The sequence below is a fragment of the Peromyscus eremicus genome, chromosome 1, assembly GCF_949786415.1.
Source record: "Peromyscus eremicus chromosome 1, PerEre_H2_v1, whole genome shotgun sequence".
Classification (NCBI taxonomy): domain Eukaryota; kingdom Metazoa; phylum Chordata; class Mammalia; order Rodentia; family Cricetidae; genus Peromyscus; species Peromyscus eremicus.
In genome coordinates this window covers 133,346,394-133,363,799 of record NC_081416.1, presented here as the reverse complement: position 1 = coordinate 133,363,799, position 17,406 = coordinate 133,346,394, and the positions used below count along the sequence as shown (strand labels likewise).

The window sequence follows — 17,406 nt, the reverse complement described above, 5'->3', positions numbered from 1 at the left end:
AGATGCAGTTAGAGATGATATGAAGGCATGGTGGGTGTGGTGTGTGCATGTGTTTTCACCTGTGTGCAGGCACATGACTGTCTGTGCACATGTGGAGTATCGTCCACTGTCACACCTTATCTTTTGAGACAGTCTGTTACAGAGCCTGGAGATTGCTTGGCTGGACAGCAGGCGGGCTCCTGGATCTGCCTGTCTGCACATCCTAGCACTGGGGTTACAGTATGCACCTCCCTTCCGTCTAAGAATCCAAATTCAGGTCCTCACGATTGCCCAATGAGCTCCTTACCCACCAAGCCATCTCCCAGCCCCTGTACTCGTAGTTCAGGACCTTAAATGGGAGACTTTGGAATTCAGGTACCCTTGACTGTCAAGTCCACAGAGGGGCAGCTGTGGTTTGGACTGTAAGTATAGGGGACTGCCTTTTCACCGCAGCCCCTGGCACTGAGTTTTTGGTGGGCAGCCATGGTGGCCTCTTGCTCCCCCAAATCCAGTCCCTCCAGGACCCTCTCCATCCCAGTTAGACCTCAGCGACCAGAAATACTTTTTATTAAAACACTGATCATTATTAAAACACCTTGAGGTACATTAAATAAATACAACCTTTCAAGTTGTACAAACAACTCTCTGGTGGCCTGAAAAAAATTTCCTATAAATTCTGCTTCAGCAGCATCTGTGAGCTGCTAGAGCAGAAGGGGGAGAGAATATCCGAAGTGAGCTTTCCATTCCAGGGTTGACTGCAAGCATTTCATTTGGTCATGGCCTCCCTGAGAAGGAGACTTTTATCCTTGTGATGGAGACTCCTGCCCCTGCCTTCCCCAAAGTAGAGTTGGTACCCACAGTGGGTTCACATCAGCATCTTCCTGCCCCCAGGCAGACATGAGAAGGATGTCCTAGAAGATGCTGGCCTTTTTTTGTTGTTGTTGTTGTTGTTGGGGGGCCGAGACCTGGTCAGCCTGGAGTGAGAGCATCCCCTCCCAAATGATCACTGGTGGGCCCAGTTCAGATATCAGGAAAAAAAAAAAAAAAAAGCACGGGCAAAGCTTCCAAGGTGGAAGGATGTGCAAGCAATGTGGAGGATGGCGGTTTGGGCTTCAGGGAAGCCACATATTGCCTGGGGTTCCCAGTACTAGGTCACCACTGAGGCAGAGCCAAGGGACCCAGAAGAGACAAGTCAAATTGCAAGAATGCCATCTAGCGGCTATATCCAATACCTCTGACTTCCTGGAAACCTGGACCCTGGGCATTTCTAGTGCTCATGTGGGCCATCTGGGGCCCTGTGAAGGTGAATGGAGATTGATCTGTCATCTAACAGCCTTGCTCTGGGAGCCAGGAGTTCTCACGCACCCAGGAGCATGAAGTCCTGTGATTTCTTTATCCTTAAGATAAAGCCATCTCATAACCTAGCCAGGATGGTTTGTGCATACCCCTTTCATGAGACTGTCTGGGACTCGGGGCTTCCAGGGGGGGGTGGTAGCCTGCAGCTGGGGGAGGTGCAGGTTGAGGCAAGAGTGCCACGTGGCAGATGAGGGCCTGCTGCAACAAGGCAGCATGAAGGCCACAGAGTTCCGCACTGTGTCCAGAAACTGTTCACCCTGGCTACACTATGAAAATACCCTAGAGCTTGGGTCAGTTGGGATGGGGCGGGTCCTGGCCTCTCTTGGATCTCAGCTTGTTCTGAAGTCCACAGGTGTTTACACTGCTGCATGGGTCCTCCAATCACGAGACACCTGCAACTGCCTCGCTTCATCTCTGAGGCGATGAAAACGTCACACACCCAAGCCCAGGCTATGGAGGTTTTTCAAGCTGATAGGCTCAGGGGAGGCCATTCTACCTGGAAGAGATTTGACAAAGTCCTCACTTGAGAAAAATTAGAGGATTTTATAGTCTGAATAAAGTGCTCAAAAACTCATCTCTATTACGTCTCCTGTGGAAAAGGCAAGGTTGCCATCAAATGCCTGATTTATATTTTTTAGCTCCCTAACCTCAGGAAGGCAACAACCATGGCAATGGTAAAGTCACCAGAGCATGGATAGCTGACCACCACCACTGGGTGTTTCCCAAGCCATGTGGGCTGAAGCCCCACAGCTTCCAGACACACGAAGGGCCTCAGCATATTGGCTACAGGGAATTTGGGGGCTGGAACAGGAGAGTAGAGGCCGAAGGACAGGCCACGGCCGGCAGAATAGAGGAAAGAGCTGCTTAAGCCTGCCAGCTGGACACTGAACAATAGTGGTCACACTCTGGTCCACCCGGGCACTTCCCATAGACTCAGGGCTTCTGTGCCACTGATACTGAGGCCCATAGGTGGGGTACAGTGATCTCACGTGCTTGTAGCTGCTGCTCTGGAGGAACCAGACATGGGCGTTTCCACTTTTTTGTAGGAAGTTCTTGCAGGCAGGTTTCTCCGGCCCCATTGCTGAGAAGTTGCTGTTGATCTTGCCAGAAAATGACATCTGAACAGCCAAGAAAGCCTGGGGTGGCCATTTTGCCCAAAGCCACCCTGGTTGTGCCCAAGCAGGTTTTGCTTTGCTTCTGCACATTCGCGACTGGCCTTCTCCCAGAAATAAGGGGCTGACCATCTGCATCCTTCAACACAGGTGTGCCTGCCGCCACCTGAGTCGAGGAGGGACAACTCTGGGTCATAAAAGGCATGCCTTAGCCAAAGGTGCACACCTAACAGAGACAAGGGCTTCTTAGCCCAGACTCTGACCTTCCCAGCCCAACTGGGTGACGTCACATCCAAGGGAAAGCCCTCCAGGGGATGGGGAGAGGAGCATACTGTTAAGACACAAGTAATAATTATTTGCTATGGTTAAAAGGATGGGAGGCCATGGGGAGGAGCCCAGGAAAGGAGGTGGGTTTAACAGCCCGCAGACAGAGGCCTAGTGGGGGGCCCAGGATACAAGGAGGCGGGCATTTCAAGCCTTCATGACACCCTACTTGTTTTCTAAGGGTGTCTAGGAAGAGTTTTCATTGTAGTTTCATATGCATGATAGCCCGGTGGGCAAAAGGGCGGGCCCAGGCTATGCTAACATTGCCTATTTCCTTTGAAAGGAAATAATCGGTCTGGATTTTATAAAGGTTTCATTGCAGAGTGACACCAGCCAGATGGCAAATGGCTCCACCGCTGCCACTGCCGCCACCACCACCCTCCACTCACGTAACACTGATCTAAGCTGGGCCCAGTTGTGTTAAAGGTTGTCTTGGAACAGATGCAATGTCCTTACGTTCCACAAGTGTCACCTGTCCCTGGATAGGTGTTCCTGTCACATTCTTCAGTTCAAGGTGCTATACCCCTGAAGCAACCAGAGCTTGCTAAGGGCAGGAGAGAAATATCTCTGAGTTAGTGGGACATGGGGGCAAACAGTCCCCAGGAAGACAACTGATGGGAGAATGAGTAACAGTTCCCTGCCCGGGCCACCAGAGAGCCTCGCTGGGGTATTTCTGCTTGTTCTCTGCCCAGCAGGCCAAAGGCCTCTCTCTAGCAAGCACGGTGGTGTCATGCAGGACTGGATCTTGCAGGCCCTGGGCCCATCAGTGTCCACATCCAGGTCTGTAGCTGCTTCAGAGCTGGTCCAGGACGCCGGCACCAAAGATGGCCTCCTCCACCCTGGGCTCCTCCGAGGGGACTGCTGAGCGGATGGTGCCCACCACGTGTCGCACCTCCGAGGGGAGGGTGCAGTGTGAGTGTTCCAAAAACTTAGCCACCAAAACCCTGGTGTCTGTGTAGACCTTGCTCTCCACTAAGGAGTGCGGTCGCTCTTTGGAGACCGTCTGTACGGTCTCTGGCTTGGTCCCTTGGTCCGTTTTCCAGGTGTCCGGGTTGCCAGCAGATGAGAGCTGGTGCTGACAGGCAGCCATGGCAGGGCGCGATGTCGAGACTAAAAATCGAAGTGAAAGAGGAAATTTGAAAACAACCGTGAACCAAACGAAACCGAAGTTCTAGGGGAGAAAAAAAAGGAATAAAAGCATGCTGCCAGTTTTGTTTCAGAGAAGGCACCCCAGTGTGACCCAGCTTCCTGGATCACTTTATTTCCTGTCAGCCTGGGGTGAAGTTGGTGTTAACCTCTCAGGATTGAGGTGAGGACTGAAGTGAGGGGTGGGCCCAAGAGAAGGGCTTGTGGGGGGTTCCTGAGCTCTCCTCAGCCTCCTCCAGCTCCGTGACCTCTGTCCTCTGTGGTCTGATGACTTGTTGGGGCAGAGTAGCAACATCTAGAGACAGTCTGATTTAAGACTAGAGCTGGCAGAAAGGCAGTGAATTTCCTCCCCCATGTCATGTGTAGACAGCAGCCTCTCTCCAGGGTCTTCCCCAGTGTCCTCTAGGCTGGGCCTGGAGGAATGACTTTGGCTTCCATCAAATGTCACAAATATCACTCTTCCTCAAAATTAGGACAAACACTGCGTAGATGGGACCTCCAAGAACTGGGCATCTTTGGGTAGGGAGATGTGGTCCACCGTTCAAGGATCATATTGAGAATCAGCTTGCTTAACATGTCACCCAAAATAGACACATTCTGGGTGGTCTGTTCTAGGGTCCTGGGGATAGTAGCAGGCAAGCTTAGTAATTAAATACAAGATGATGCATAAACCTCTTAGGCAGGGCCAATGACCCCCTTAGCAGAACAAAATAAGGCAAAGCCAGGGGGCAATGGCCCCAGTCTTTGCACTTTGGGACTGAGACAGGAGTTTGAGGTCAGTCTGGGCTACTTCATGAGACGCTGTCTCAAAACAAAATGAAATGTAAGTAAATAAGTTAAGCATAAGTATGCTGTGAGTTACAGGCTCTGATATAATGACCTTGAGTCAGGAACTCACATTCTAGGTCGAGAGCTAGAGCAGCTGAATGCAGAGGCAGCAAAGGACCACTAGTCATGACCCTCCCCGCTACAGTAGGTGGATGTCAAAGTGTTTGAGGAGTGCCTCACTTCTCTCTAGAGCAGCCCAGGACAGTCCTATCCCAGGGTCCTGGCTGTACCTCAACCAGGAGAACATTCAGTCCCCACAGGAAGGGGTGGGGATGGGGTTCTGGTAAAATTCACCAGCTGCCTAGGGCTAGGCAGATGTGTTGATAAAAGGAAGCCCTTTGTAGTTCTCCAGGTCTGGGTCCCACAGGAGCCCAGCAGGTAGGTGTCTGGGAACACCCTCCAATCCTGAGACTCTCCAGGGACGCAGAAGGCACATGCCTTCAACATGTGGGGCAATGGCAGTCTCCTCTGGCCAAGAGGAGACTGAGGCAGCGGGCTGCTGTGTGGACCTCGGGTAGGGAAGGTGGCCACCTCTCCCTTGCCCCATCCTTGTGGCTGTTTGTCATAGACCATGAATTCCACCAAGAGGGACAGGCCAAAGAGAGCTATCAGAAGGCCAGAGAAGGGACCCGATCCCCTCCAACCATATGTGAGCCTCTCTCAAAGCTCCATGAGGGCGAGTGGACACAGAAGCCCACACGCTGCCCTTGCGGGTGGAAGGAAGGGAAGCCGTATGGTGTCAAGTAAAGGAGCAAAGAGAGCATTCCAGGTTTGGATTGAACTTTCTCCACGGGAGGTGCAAGGGGTGGGGGAATGTAGCACCCCAAATCTAAAGGTGCAAAATCTGATGTTTCTACCAGGAAGGTGCTCCCAGGTAGCTGGCTTCTGTCACTCTTTTGGTTCCTTCCAAAGACTGCTCTCCCTTGGCATGGCCAGACTCTAGGTTGCTTGGTGTTCAGCCAAACAAGGCTACTGAAATGAGGCTGGTGTGGATACCCCTACGCCTGCCCTCTGTAGAGTTCTTTCAAATCCAATCAGACAAAAGTTCCCACGGTGCTGCAGAGTCAAAGACCACCAGCCAGTCCTTACTTGCAGAAATTATTCCCCTATAACATCAAGGTTCAGGTGTCCATTCTCCAGCCTCAGGCACACAAGCAAGACTTCCAAGGAAGCTGGTATGGCATATGCATCCCTGGGCAGCTGGCCACAGAGGTCCTGTAGGTGTGGCCTTGTTGGAGGAAGTGTGTTACTGTGGGGGTGGGCTCTGAGGTCTTATGTGCTCAAAGTATGCCCAGTGTGGTACAGTCTCCTTACTGCCTGTGGATCCAGCTGTAGAACTTCTCCAGCACCATGTCTGCCTGCCCACTGCCATACTTTCCACCATGATGATAATGGACCAAACCTCTGAAACTGTAAGCCAGCTCCAATTAATTTTTTTCCTTTATAAGTGTTGCTGTGGTCATGGTGTCTCTTCACAGCCATAGAAACCCTAGCTAAGACACTCCCTGAACACACTCAGGCCAGAGGACACACCACCTACACACAGTCTTTACCTGCGGCCACCTACTCTGATCTGGACCTCAGAGCATGCATGTAGTTCAGCGTCATGCTCATGCAGGCGCGGTAGTGCTGGTCACCTAAAGGGAATCTCATTACCCTAAACTCTTGCATCCTTCCTCCCTTGCCAGAAGGAAGCCTCCCTAGCAATACAGCAAGGGCCTAAGACTACCACCCCTCCACCCCAGCTCAGGGCCCTCAAATGTGTGGATGGCCCTTCCCAGGATCCAAGGCTGGGCCTCAATTGTCAGAGGTTTCTTGCCCTACAAGTTGGGTCCATCCTGAGAATACAAGTGAGCCATACCTGCTTCACTGGATGTGCAGGAGGTGGGGTCGCTGGCCGAGCGGGCCACACGCCCAGGGCTCGGTTGTGCCTGTGTGCTCAAGCTTGTTGCTTCTGGAGACACATGATGAGCGACTGGAGCAGACAGAAGGGGTGGCGGGGTGTCTAAGGTGCCATCAGGGGATGGGTGGCTCGGACCCAGTGAGGTGGCACCCTCTGATGTTGGCAGACTCGTGCTACTGGCAGGCACTGCAAGAGAATGGGCACGATATTAGAGTGAGTGGCTGCAAAGGCACCCGAATGCAGAAACAGCCAGCCGTCTGCCCTCCAAACCCAACCTACATGAACTCCACCGTTAGAAGCAGGCCAACACTGAGACAGATCACCACGTACTGCTGCATGGATTAAAAAGCCTGGGGGAAAGCAGACAGCCTCCCAGGAATTACGCCAGGAGGAGGGTGGGGGAGCTCAGGCCCCTCCCACTCCCAGAGAGGCTAAAGTCAACACTCAGCTGCTTTGATCACCAAGCTGCTGCTTGTAGATCAGGACTTGTACAAGAAAGAACATGGACTCTGAAGGACACCAGGACAGGCAGGAAGTGCAACCCCATACCTGGCCTGCAGCCCCTAGGTGAGATATGTGGGACAGACATAGCCCACATGATGTTTGCCTTGGCTGCCAGAGTAGGCCCTGGGCAGCAGCATCAACCTCACCTGGAAACAATCAGAAATGAACTCAGGGTTGAGGGTGTAGCTCAGGGATGGGCTCTGATTCGGCACACAGGGAAGTGGGGGCAGGATCAGGTGTAGCCTGGCCACTCAAGCCTCAGGTGGACTTGGATAAGCACTAAATTGTGAGCACCACCACCGTGGACCAGTGAAGCTGGCCATGTCGGAGCTTCTTTCCCACTCAGAGGCCAGAAGCCTAGGGATTGCACAAGACGCTGTTTAACACATGAACATTAAGCCCTGATGGGTAGACTCTTCCTTTGCTCTACTGGAATTACCAACAGCCTACCGGCTCCATCCAGGGGCAGACACTGCAAGGTGATAACCTGCTCGAGGTATACTTGTTCCATCACAGCAGCCGATTTCCATCAGTGGTGGGAAGCTTCAAGCCTTGCTCCTTCCTTCTCTTTCCACAGGGCCCGGTCAGTGTTCCATGCTCCCCTGTGCCCATGAGCTCGCCCCAGGTCACCTACCACTCAGTACTCACTGCCTGCTCCTGAAGCCTCCCAAGGAAGATTCTAAAGCATTCTTGCCTGACCACTGCTACCCCTCCATAAACAGTGGGTGACAATGAATGGCCCATTTGGAAAACATAAATGCTACCACATACATCATATACAAACACCCCAATCTCTAGGGAGATGAACCCTTCTTTCTGGAGGGTGTAAAATGAGCAGAAGAAAACCTGTAACAGTACATCTGCAGCTTGGAGCACAGACTTCACGGGCAGGATAGAAACTGTAAAGGGAAGAAAGAAACCTGACAATAAAGAGTTGTGTGCTGTGGCCCAGGGAATCAACTAAGCAGGGCCCCTGGGGGCTCACAGAGACCGGAATGGAAATTGCGGAGCCCGAATGGGTCTGCACTAGGTACTCCGCTTATATGTTATGGTTATTGTCTTGGTGTTTTGAGGGGTCTCCTGGAAGTGAGAGGTGTCTCTGACTCTTGCCTGCTTTGGGGACCCTTTTCCTCCTACTGGGTTGAGTCACCCAGCTTTGATGTGAGGGTTTGTGGTTGGTCTTACTGTACCTTTTGTGCCTTATTAGGTTGATGTCCCTGGGACGCCTGCTCTTTTCTGGGAGGAGGCAGGGGAGGGCAGGTCGATATGGGGGTGGGTAGGAGGAGTAAAGGGAGGGGAAGTTGCAGCTGGGATGTACTGTATGAGAATCAATACTTTTTTTTTAAGTTGTGTGCTTGCATAAAGAACATGGTGCTGCCGCCAAAGCAGAGACCAGTCCTAGGAAGGTCTTGCAAGGCCTCATACGTTTTCTCGTGACTTGATTTAATAAGCACTTTTCTTATGAATCTACTCCAAAAATATCTTCTAAAGAAAAACCACTTCAAATGAAAGAAGTGAGTCAAATCCAGACACACACATGGACAACAGACCTGTAAAAAAGTTGCTCGAACCCAAGACTGGGAGCGGTTGTTCCCTTGGAGGGGGAGAGAAGCCGGCAGGAGTGACGGCGCCCTGCCTCTCACTTGCTTGTGTAACTTTTCCATAATGCAATTTGCCTGCTCTATTAACACTTACAACACAGGCTCCCTTGGACTCAGCAATTGCTCCCAGGAGTTTATTACTGGACATAATTTGACAACTGCTCAGAGATGAAGAGGTTGTGTAAAAAAGAAGCAATAATTGACTATACCAGAGAACTTCAAAGACAGGAACGGCATTTGTTAACCCCAGCCAACCTCTGCTAGTTACTCCCTAGGGAACTACTCAGTGGTGTGCCAAGATCATCTCAGACAAGCTGAGCTGTGTGGAGCAGGCCTGTCATCCCTGCTACCCAAGAGGCTTGAGGAAGAAAGACCAGTGTTCAAGGCCTGTCTGGACTACATACAGAATATTTTTCCACCTCATCCTAGGCAACTTAGTGAAAACTTGCCTTAAAATAAGAAGTAAAGAGAGCACTAAGGGTATAGATCATTGTAGAATGCTTGCCTAGAATGTGCAAGGCCCTGTATCAAATACCAGTACTGCTCCCAAATAAATATACATACATACATACATACATACATACATACCCTACATACATACATACATACATACATACATACCCTACATACATACATACATACATACATATGCACACACTAGCATCAAATACTAGTACTGCTCATATGTATACGTATATTTAACCCTTTGGAAAAGATTTAAGTATATATTTATTTCACCTTTTTGGAAAATATTTAAGTCTGGGTGGGAGGGCTCTGCATTTGAGGACAAGTACCCACAGAGGCCAGAGGCATGGGATCCCCCTAGAGCTGGAGTGGTGCTTATGTGCTGTCCGATGTGGATGCTGGAAACGGAACATGGGTCCTCTGCATGAGCAGTATGTGTCCTTAACTGCTGAGCCGTCTCGCTAGCCCAACACCCCAAACCATAGTTTAAACAGCTTCGGTTCATGCCTCCTAACCCTTCTTGATCCGATGTTCTTACCGCCAGTGCTAACACAATCCAGTCACAGATAGGCAAGGATGACTTCGCTTTGAATTATACATATGTAATTACTGGAAACACAAAATTACAGAAGCTACTGAAAAAGCTCCCAGCCCAAGACTGGTGACTCTTTTTTCTCACTGTCACTGGGGTAATGACGCATGCCTGTTTTCATGACAGTTACGGTCCTAATGGACTTCCAATTTTTCATCCAAAAAAACCCACCTGTAGTTTTCTTAATTAATGTAGAATAATGTATCTAGCATGTGACACATGTTTTTATGGCTCTCATTAATGGACTTCACTGTTCCCCCAGGTTTTCACTATCATGAGGACTGAAAACACCTTCACTTTTAGAGTTACTTTCCTTATGTTAGACTCCAGGGCACTTCCAGAAGTGGAGATTACTCCAACTAACAATATAAACATGGCTTCTAGATAAAGAACCCTAAAATGACAGGCTGGTTTATGAGATGCCAGCCAAAATTCTAGGTTGTAGTTCCCCTGTGGTCTTGCCCATGTCCAAACCTACATTATTATTCATGATAGTTTAAAAGCAACTAGAATCTATGAAGAATGGTAACACTAAAAATCAAGTTCAGCATGGTAACAAGGGACAAGATCAACATAAAAGCAAATCACATCTCTATGGCATGGTCCATCACACTCAGCGACAATGAGCAAGGGGACCTGGAAGTCCCAAATGCAATACTGTTGCTGAGCGAAGAGAATGAAATCCCGAGGCTTACAATTGAACCTCTGTGTGCATGAGTTCTGCATCCATCCATTCAAACAACTGTGCTTTTGCAAACTTTTGTGTCTATGCTAAATGTGGTGGTTTGAATGTAACTGGCCCCCATAATCTCATAGGGAGTGGCACTATTAGGAGGTGTGGCTTTGTTGGAGTAGGTTTGGCCTTGTTGGAGGAAGTGTGTCACTGTGGGGGTGGGCTTTGAGGTTTCCTGTGCTCAGGATACTGCCCAGTGTCTCAGTCTACTTCCTGTTGCAAGATGTAGGACTCTCAGCTACTTCTCGATTACCACATCTACCTTCATGCTGCCATGCTCCCTGCCATGATGCTAATGGACTGAATCTCTTAACTGTAAGCCAACACTTCAATGAAATGTTTTCCTTTATAAGAGTTGCCATAGTGATGGTGTCTCTTCACAACAATAGAAACCCTAACGAAGATAGAAGTTGGTACCAGGGACTAGGGTGTTGCTGTGATAGGCCTGACCATGTTTTTCTATGGAGTAATATGGACTTTGAGAGTTTGGGTTAGGAAAGCAGTGGAATGCTTTAAGTGCCACTTAATGGGCCAAACTAGTAGGAGCATGGACGACAGAGGTGCTGAGTGTGATTTGATGAGCTGTGGGATCAAGAGGTTGCAGAGGAGAAGAATTTTAGTATGCTGCCTAGAGACTGGGCTTGTGATATTTTGGTGAAAAAAAATGGCTGCTTTTTGCCCTTGTCCAAAGAGTCTGCCTGAGGCTAAAGTGAAGAGTTTTGGACTAATTCCATTAGCAGAGGAAATCTCAAAACAGCCTAGCATAGACTCTGTTTTGTGGTTACTAGTGTTAACTCTAATGAAGATATATAATGAAAAGGAGCAAGCTGAACAAGGAATAATAATTCTGGAGAAAAAGAGCACCAGAAAGTGGACTGGAGTGAGTTCTGTGTTTAAGGAGATAAACAGGTTAAGAAATGGAATAAAGGGAGTAATTGACCTCAGGGCAAGATTCCACCTAGCTAGATTTCCAACTTGTGAAAAGGAATCGAAGAAAATTTTATAGTTGGGTGTGGTGGTGCACACCTTTAATACCAGCACTGGGAAGGCAGAGGTTTCGGATCACTGAGTTTGAGGAGAGCCTGATCTACAGATCCAGTTTCAGGACAGCCAAGCTTAGGCAGTGAAAATCAGAAAGAGAAGGTTGGTGAAAATGTAATTGAATGAGGGGGCCATGTTCCAGCCTCAGCAAGCAGCAGAACTTGGCAACTTTAGTCACATGGTTCTGGCTTTAGACTTAAGGATAGAAGAAATGGGTGATGGAATTTTCCTCCATGCCTAAGGAAAGCCAGCAAGGCCAGACATGTGTCAGGGATGTTCTGAATGGAGGCCTAGAGAGGCCATTGCATGAAGCTGTAAAACTGAAGCCTGGGTTACCTTGGAGAACCCAGTATGTTAGAGATGCCAGAGTTCTGGGATCCCTGCTGAAGAGAGCTGCTAACAGGGAGCGGAACCAGCTCAAGAGAATCAAGTGTGCTGCGCTCAACAGAGCTGAAAGGAGTTGGAGATCTGGAGCATTTTGACATCTGACATGGAGATGCAGAGTTTGGAGTTCGCACAGCTGGTTTTTGGTCTTGCTTTGGTCCAGTATTTCCTCACTATGCTTCCTTTCCTACATTTTGGAATGGTAATGTATATCCTGTGACATTATATGTTAGAAGTATGTAGTCTGCTTTTTTATTTTGATTTTGTTTTTTTTTTTTGTTTTGTTTTGTTTTTTCGAGACAGGGTTTCTCTGTGTAGCTTTGCGCCTCTCCTGGAACTCACTTGGTAGCCCAGGCTGGCCTCGAATTCACAAAGGTCTGCCTGGCTCTGCCTCCCGAGTGCTGGGATTAAAGGCGTGCGCCACCATCGCCCGGCTTTATTTTGATTTTTACAGGTGATAGCAGTTAAGAGATTGCATAAATCTCAGAAGAGACTTTGAACTTTGGACTTTAAAACATTGTTGAGACTGTGATAGACTATAGGGACTTTTGAAGTTGAACTAAATGAATTTTGCATTATGATATTTGTTACAAGCTTATGGGGGCAGGGAGTGGAATGTGGTAGTTTGGATGTAATTGGCCCCCATAATCTGATAGGGAGTGGCACTATTTTGAAGTGTGGCTTGTTAGAGTGGGTATGGTCTTGTTGGAGGAAGTATGTCACTGTTGGGGCAGGCTTTAAGGTTTCCTGTGCTCAGGATATTGCCCAGTGTCTCAGTCAACTTCCTGTTGCTTGCAAAATGTAGGACTCTCAACTACTTCTCTAGCTATACAGAACAAGAGAGAACCTGTCTTGAAAAACTAAAAACCAAACCAAATCAAAACATTGACTCATACTCTAGAGGTGACTTATTTTAAAGTATACTGGAGGACATGCATGAGTTACATAAAGTATTTTGTCATCTTATGTAAGGGACTCAAATCCCTTATATCTTAGGGTTTGGGCATCTGACAAGGGTCCTGAAACCTGTCCCCCATAGATATCAAGGGATGAGTGTGCACCTAACGAACTGTGGACAGTAGCATCTAGAGGCTAAACATTATCAAGTGGAGTTGAAGGAAACCAGAGTGTGGTCCAGGGAAGGGGACTGAATCCATGGACTGGAATGTGTAGTTAGAGGTGAGCAGAGTCTCTCCACGTTGTTCTATGGGTTTGATGTGGTTCTTACAGAATCCCAGCAATGGCTTATGGAGATAGAGATGACTCATTCCAAAATGCATATGGAAAATCATAGACCCCAGGACTGAACCATCGTGCATTAATGAATGACGTGGGAATGATACTCTTCCAGATTTTTCAGCCCACTCAAGGGCTGCTGTCATGGATAGCATGGCACTGGGATAGCAGCACACAGATTAAGGGGACAGAATAGAGGGCCTAGAGACAGATCCATGTGATTATGTCTAACTGAATTGTTTATTTTTTTTCCAGTATTGGGAGTTGAACCCATGGCCTCACATATGACAGGCAAGTTCTCTATGACTGAGTTACATCTTCACCTTTTTCTAACATTATTTTTTTTTATTAAAGTGCAAGAGGAAAAATGGGCTGGAGCAACTGGACATATAAGAAAAAAAAATAACAGAAAAGAGACCTTAACCCAACCTCATTGTGGTACAGAGGAGGTATCTTTTAAGCAGATAAGTCTGCTGGCCTGCAGGCCTCTAAGGTATTAACTAGTACAATCTGTATCCCCTTGTACTTGGCATCATTACCAGAAGACTGGGTGCTGGAAGTATCCCTTGGTCTTAGGGCCAGCTCCAGAGCTCACTGATCAGGTCCTGGGCAAGGAGAAGCAGATTCCTCTGTCCAATTCCACCCACTCTTACATAATAGCCAGAGAAAGTCCCAGCTACCTTGTGAACCCTTTCAATCATAATTTCCAAGAACTTGTAATGTGTAAGCATCTCATGGTTGGGAGCTGTGGGGCCCAACCCAGGAATGCAGCAAAGTGGTGTGATATCACCTTCTAACCACTCCACCAGACTCCAGGGAAACTTCTGATGGCCCCTTGGAGTAGCCTAGGGAGGGATATGATCACTTCTGAATCCCATGTCTGCAGAGACTTGGGGTTCCTTGCAACACAGAGGGACCCTCTCTAAAGGATGGCTTCTTCCTGCTCCTCTTAGATGTCAACTCTTTGTTGGAAGCAAGAATTAATTGTGGTTGGTCATGGGATGTCATGAGTTACATGACTTTGCTCTCCAAATAAGCTGTCCCTATAAGTCTAGATGGAGTCCCCAAGAAAGAAATTCTCTGAACCCCTGCCCTTTCATTTGCCCTTGATGCCGAGGTACATCTGCTTGTCTAATACCCCTCCTACACCCCAGGTCAGTGCCATGGAGGTTCCAGTGTGTTCAGGAATCTGGTCTTTCATATTTGCCTTCCAGAGCTGTCAAGTTCGTGACTTCCAGTTTATCCTCTGCCCAGCTGTGTCCTTGGAAACCTTAGTCCAGCTTGCCTCCTGCTAAGGGAGGAGTACAGTCACAGCATCCTGGGACAGATGTTCGTGAGTGAATACTGAAGTCACGTCCTAGAACCTCATCAGGTTGAGATCTTTCTCAGTGGAAACACATGTACTAAACCTCCTGAGCATCACAGCTCAGCCTCACCTGCTGTGAACATGCTTAGAACACACACAGCAGCCTATGGTTATGCACAGCTGCCTAATACAAAGTCCCTTTTATAGAAGTGTGCTGATCAGTCATACCGTTTACTGAAAATATAAAATCCCAGAGCTGAAAGCAGTTTCTACCGAATAGCACATTACTTTTCTACCACCATAAAAAAAAAAAAAAAAAAAAAAAAAAAAAAAAAAAAAGCCTGAGTCAAATCATTGAGAGCCAGGGACTATCTAAACATTCCTCTTTGTTCCTAAAAGAGTGGATCTCAAGTTGAAGGTACTTTTTCTTCAAATTCACATACTCAAGTGAAGGAGAAAGGACCCTGAAGGCAGAGTCAACAAAACATCCCAGAGGAAGTGTGAGCTCCCTAATGTCCTGGCACAACTTGCCGGGATGTTAGGGAAGAATGCTGTGGCCGAAGCGCCATGCTACAGGTAGAGAGGAGGGAGCAGGAGGCGGGTAACACGGGGCAAGGAAACAGGGGAAGAGAGACATCCTTGGGAAACACACAAGCAGTGCTTCAAACAGAGAGGTCCGTTACCTGGTGTGCTGTCGTCAGCAGCAGTGTTTGGATCCCCGGAACTGGAGTCAGCCACCTGGTGATCGACACTTGGAACCTACAGCAAGAAACACAACGCGTCACCCTTGCTCAGAACACCCGGACAGCCTCCAGTAACACAGCCAGTCCTCTGAGCCCTCGAATTCCTTCGATTCAATCAACATAGATTCCAAATTATCGGGGCAAAACTTCCCAGAGAGTTCCAAAGGGTGAAATAGGAATCTCCATGCACCTATGCTGAGTTTACATGGATGCCTCCTGTTAGGCTTAAAGTACAGAGGAGGACATGTATAGGTTCCGGGCAAACAGCACTCTATTTTATGCAAAGGATTTGAGCAGGTGTGGGTTTGGGTCTGTGGGGGACATCCTGGGACAAGTACTCTGGGGAACAACTGTGCAGGCTGGCTTTAAGGCTCATCTGGAGAGAAGGAATGGAGACATACACATACATTCCTCTCTTCTCACTTAAGTTTATGAGGTGGGGTATGTGTCATAAGACTGAAGCCCATTTCTCCGGCCTTCTGCACTCAGAGTACCTTCCAGGGGCCTGGCATTCACTGAGTCTAGTCACCTTCCACTAGAGCACTACAGACAGGTGGGCTGGATAATTTTATGTCAACTTGACACAGGCTAGAGTCATCTGAGAGGAGGGAAACTCCATTGAGAAAATGCTTCCCTAAGATAGGGTTGTAGGCAAGCCTGTAAGGCATTTTCTTAATTAGTGATTGATGAGGGAGGGCCGAGCCCATTGTGGGTGGTGCCACCCCCCGGACAGGAGGTCCTGGGTTCTGTAAGAAAGCACGCTGAGCAAGCCAGTGAGCAGCAGCCCTCCATGGCCTCTGCATGAGCTCCTGCATCAGGTGCCTGCACGGCTTGAGTTCCTGTCCTGATTTCCTTTGATGATGAACAGCGATATCGATATGGAAGTATAAGCCAAATAAACCCTTTCCTCCCCAACTTGCTTTTGGTCATGGTGTTTCATTACAGCAACAGTAACTCTACCTAAGACAAAAGGCCATCCTCCATTGTTCTGGTGGGACGTAGGACAGTCCCAACCCCAAAATGCCTTCTCTCACTTTTTCCTTGTGGTTCCAGGAAGAATAAACCATGGGACAAATGGTCATGAGACCCGACTTGCTTCACTCCATCGTGGCTAGGGTGTGGCATGAGCACTTGGATAAACGGCTGCATCCCAAGTGAACTCCCTGTCCTGGACTGCTTTTGTTCCCTTGCAGACAGAATGAGGGAGCTCCTAGGCTACTACTCTCTTGCCTGAGCTTTGGGTCAGGGTCCAGGTGCATGCTGGGTGGGGTGCCAGTCTGCATGCCAACCCACAGTGTGACAGCAATGGCATATCATTCAGAACCACCCTGACTTGGTGGAATGTGGACTTGGAGAGTTAGTTCTCTTCAAGCTCAGGTCAGGGAGATTCTGCCACTCTCCTCTTGGACTGTCTTAGTTAGGGTTTCTATTGCTGTGACGAAACACCATGACCAAAAAGCAAATTAGGGAAGAAAGGGTTTAATTGGCTTACACTTCCACATCACTGTCCATCAATAAAGGAGGCCAGGACAGGAACTCAAACAGGGCAGGATCCTGGAGGCAGGAACTGATGCAGAGGCCATGGAGGGGTGCTGCTTCTGGCTTGCTCTCCATGGCTTGCTCAGCCTGCTTTCTTAGAGAACCCAGGACCACCAGCCTGGGGATGGCACCACCCACGTTGGGCTGGGCCCTCCCCCATTGATCACTAATTGAGAAAATGCCTTACAGCTGGATCTCATGGAAGCATTTCCTTAACTGAGGCTACTTCTTCTCTGATGACTCTAGCTTGTGTCAAGTTGACACACACAACCGGCCAGTACATGGAGTGACTCTGATCTGGAGAGGCCTCAGGAAACAGGACGCAGGAGGCTGAGCCCATGGCCTCCTGTCCCATCTCACCTGGGCTGTGTGTGCTGCGGTTTCTTCCCTAACAGGCACAACTCTTCCAACTGTGCTTCAGGCATCCATCTGACACAGGCTTGAAACATGGCATACCCTGCCCATACCCCACACCCTGTCCATACCCCACACCCTGTTCATCTGCCACATTGCCACCTACCCCTTTGCCAGCTCAGGAAACAATATCTGACTTCTTGTGTTATCTCAGAATTGCTTTGGGGACACACTGCCAAGTAATGAGCTCGAGAGGAGAC

At 48.8% G+C, this 17,406-nt stretch overlaps 1 protein-coding gene across 1 annotated transcript in view; it reads right to left on the bottom strand.

Moving 5' to 3' along the window:
* Positions 1-1,034: 1,034 nt before the first annotated feature.
* Positions 1,035-17,406, bottom strand: part of Entrep2 (endosomal transmembrane epsin interactor 2) — a 419,262-nt gene continuing 402,890 nt past the window's right edge. Inside the window, exons 8-10 of the mRNA XM_059273396.1 lie at positions 15,194-15,269; positions 6,607-6,834; positions 1,035-3,881 (exon numbers count right to left, since the gene is read on the bottom strand). Of these exons, the coding sequence (XP_059129379.1) occupies positions 3,565-3,881; positions 6,607-6,834; positions 15,194-15,269 (621 nt within the window). The 3' untranslated portion in view covers positions 1,035-3,564. The remainder of the gene's footprint in view (positions 3,882-6,606; positions 6,835-15,193; positions 15,270-17,406) is intronic.